Source organism: Oreochromis aureus, unplaced genomic scaffold, assembly GCF_013358895.1.
Source record: "Oreochromis aureus strain Israel breed Guangdong unplaced genomic scaffold, ZZ_aureus HiC_scaffold_58, whole genome shotgun sequence".
Classification (NCBI taxonomy): domain Eukaryota; kingdom Metazoa; phylum Chordata; class Actinopteri; order Cichliformes; family Cichlidae; genus Oreochromis; species Oreochromis aureus.
The window spans coordinates 32,754-35,873 of record NW_024108956.1 but is presented as its reverse complement, the minus strand read 5'-3'; the positions used below and the strand labels follow the sequence as shown (position 1 = coordinate 35,873).

Sequence of the window (3,120 nt, the reverse complement as noted above, 5' to 3'; positions counted from 1 at the left end):
TCAGCCAAACACCTGGAAAAGCAGACATATGAGTGAAGAGAGACCTTTCTTAGGCACAAGCTTCATTTTAACAGTGTGTGGCTCCCTCTAGTGGATGTTGTGGAGTATTCTGTTGTCTTTGCTCCAAAGGTTTTTGTACAGAGTTTTGCTGTTTCCTGTCACTGTGGGCCTCACAGCACAGTAGTACACAGCAGAGTCTGTCACTGCAGCAGAGGAGATCTGAAGATCCAGACGGTTTTCTCCAGACAGTTTTGTGGAGAATCTTGCAGCTGATTTCAGAAACTCTGACGGTCTTGAACTGTTCATCCCTGATAAGTGGATCAGGAACTCTGGTGGGTTCCCTGGATATTGTCGATACCAGAAGAAGTCATCGCTCTTTGACACTTTGTAAGTGTAGGACAGAGTGAGAGTGTTTCCTTCTAAAGTGGACTCTTCATCCTTGACTGCAGTGAGCTGATCACAGCTGACACCTAAAGGAAGAGATAAATGTTGTTAAAGACGATGTTAAACTGTGAGCGCCTGTTCCAGTGATTTCTAGCAAACAGATCCTTTAAAGACATTTCTTCTTCCTGCTTTAACCGACCTGTTAGTGTGATCAGAAACAAAGGAAACATGAGCCAGTAATGCAGTGACAGCATCTTCCACACACTATCTGTTCTGTATGCTTTAGATATTGAATGTATCTGACAGTGGGAGTCCTTTTCTGCTCTGCTCTGTGACAGTGTTGCTCCTCCTTCAGCCTCTTCCTCCTCTCATATCTCTGCATGTTACAAACACCAAAACCAAACCTCAATACATGTTACAGCTTTCAGCACAAACTCAGAAACCTCCAGTGGTTTTAACCTTTGTTTTCCTTTTGGTTTCACCTTTGAACATCTTCATCATATGTTAAGAAGCTGAAACTCTCAAACTGGATGAACGGTTCAAATGTGGATACCCTCAAATGAATGCTGAGAGTCTCCACATTATGTCCATGTCGATTACAGAACGATAATGGGAATATCTTTTAGCAAATAGGTAAAAAAGCAAAACTTGTGTCAGTGTCCAAATATATATGGTCCTAACTGTACCCTTTCATATTTTGTGTTTTTGTACTATTAAACATTAGCCTAAATAAACGACTTTCTTTCTGTTCACTCTGCCTGCCTTGTGTCCAACATTTGAGTACCCACTTTGCACTCCAGCAGCCTGACAGATCTCTCCATACCAGAGAGTGTAAAATTGACACAGGAAAAAGTTACTGAAGCTGATGTTTGTGGAAAATCCTTTAAGAAAAACTATGAATGACTCTGTGTGGATGTTTCTGTATCCAGCTAAGAAAACATATTCTTACAGGATGTGGGAAAAGTTGCAGTAATCAGGTCAGCCGTTGACCTAAAGCAGGGGTCGGCAACCTGCGGCTCTTTAGTCCTTATACTGCGGCTCCGGGTGGTTTGGGAAAATAAATTAGAAATATTTAGCTGAAGTGTATTTTATTTATGTTAGTTCTTTTTTTTAACTTGTAGTTCTAATTTGGAAGATTATTGTGATATTGAAATATAAAAATAAAATTATATTTTATTATTTTTCATCGCTCAAAATAAGCGTCACACTCGCGGAAGCCGGTGTACCCGCCGAAACGCCGTGCATTTATCGAGACTTTCAACCCCAGGTAGGCCAATTATGGATCTTCGGATCCACATTATGTCAGCAGCTGTTCTCCACCGTGAACTATGTTAAAGACAAACACCGCTCACGCCTCACAGATGACAGCTTACAGTCCTGCGTAAAGATGAAAGTGACTTCGTACCACGGCAGACCCGCTGCTTTTCAGCATCTCTTTATAGGGCTTTGGAGCGTGATGTCACGGGAGGTGGGCCACGCCCCTTTTCGCCATGACAGTAGGCCAGACACAGGATACAGCTTCAGCTATGGTTCGTACGTGTTGTGTTATCAGTTGCAACGTTTGATCACACGATCGTGAAGGCAAGAAGCTGGATAATGGGCTCTCTTTTCATCGTTTTCCATCCTGGAGGCAACGTGAGGGATCCCATGTATCCGATATTACTAAACAAAGACGTCAGGCTTGCATTGCAGCGGTGAGACGAGCGGATCGAGTTCTGTGCAATCCCCAGCTTTTTGTTGGTTTGCTCTCCGCATTTTCTTTCCGGTGAGTTCTAAATTAATTCATATCACTATTAAAATGCTTTTAGTGTTATTTTCAATGTGCTGAGGTCATAGATAATGAGATAAAACATGCTAATGTGATGCTGCAGAACCACGTCACGTCATCATGTCGACTGAGTAGCTTATGATTTAGCATTATTGCAGGCAAACCAGCATATGAAATGGATGTAACAAATCCAGACTGGGCACCAACACTGCTCATGGGCCTCTAAAAACATACTAAATTGCTCTCATTGTACACTAATCCGCACATAACTTCCAGATGAATCACACATCTGTCATGTGCACTAATTTTATCTTACAGGCTTTTATGCAGCTGCAGAGTCTGAAGGTGTGCCCCGTGCAGAAGTAATCGATGAAGATCTGACAGAAGAACAACAACAAAATCACAATGTCATAGCTGTGGACAGCAGTTGTGTTGGACAAGTGGAGGTTGAGGTACCACCTGTAAATGTGGACAGTGGTGATCGGACAGACAGCATCACGGAAGCTAAAGGGCAGACGAAGGATTGTGTGAGCAATGAACAGGGCAGAGCAGAAATAAACACAACACTGCTTGATAAGATTGTTAAGGTTTGCTGTGTTTTGGTGAATATGTGCCCCAGTGTGGTTGTCAAACCAGCGCCAAATGAAACTTGCTCTTGTTGAGCATTCATAAAGCTGTTGTGTTGCATGTGTAGTTCATTGTAAATAATTGTACTTTGTGTGAAGTAGTTTCAATAAAACAGAAAAGAATAGTATATTTGTTTGTTTTTTTATTCTTGATCTGTTCACATGTACTTAGCAAGTACATAAAAATGAAATCCAAACTATTTACATGGCAACACACAGCTGGCATCAATCTTGAACCACAAAATGAAACATTACAGGCTATTTAGAGCAGCACGTTGTTTGGAGAAGTATTTCCCAACAAGTTCAGGAAGACACACTTTAAGAAAGAAGTCTTGTTCTTGC

The 3,120-nt window shown here is 41.6% G+C and overlaps 1 gene segment (V, D, J or C); it reads right to left on the bottom strand.

Moving 5' to 3' along the window:
- On the bottom strand, nucleotides 1–772 carry LOC120437118. The segment is given in 3 exon segments: nucleotides 1–12; nucleotides 178–470; nucleotides 584–772. Coding segments are annotated over 3 exon segments (360 nt in total).
- Between the last annotated feature and the right edge of the window lie 2,348 nt (nucleotides 773–3,120).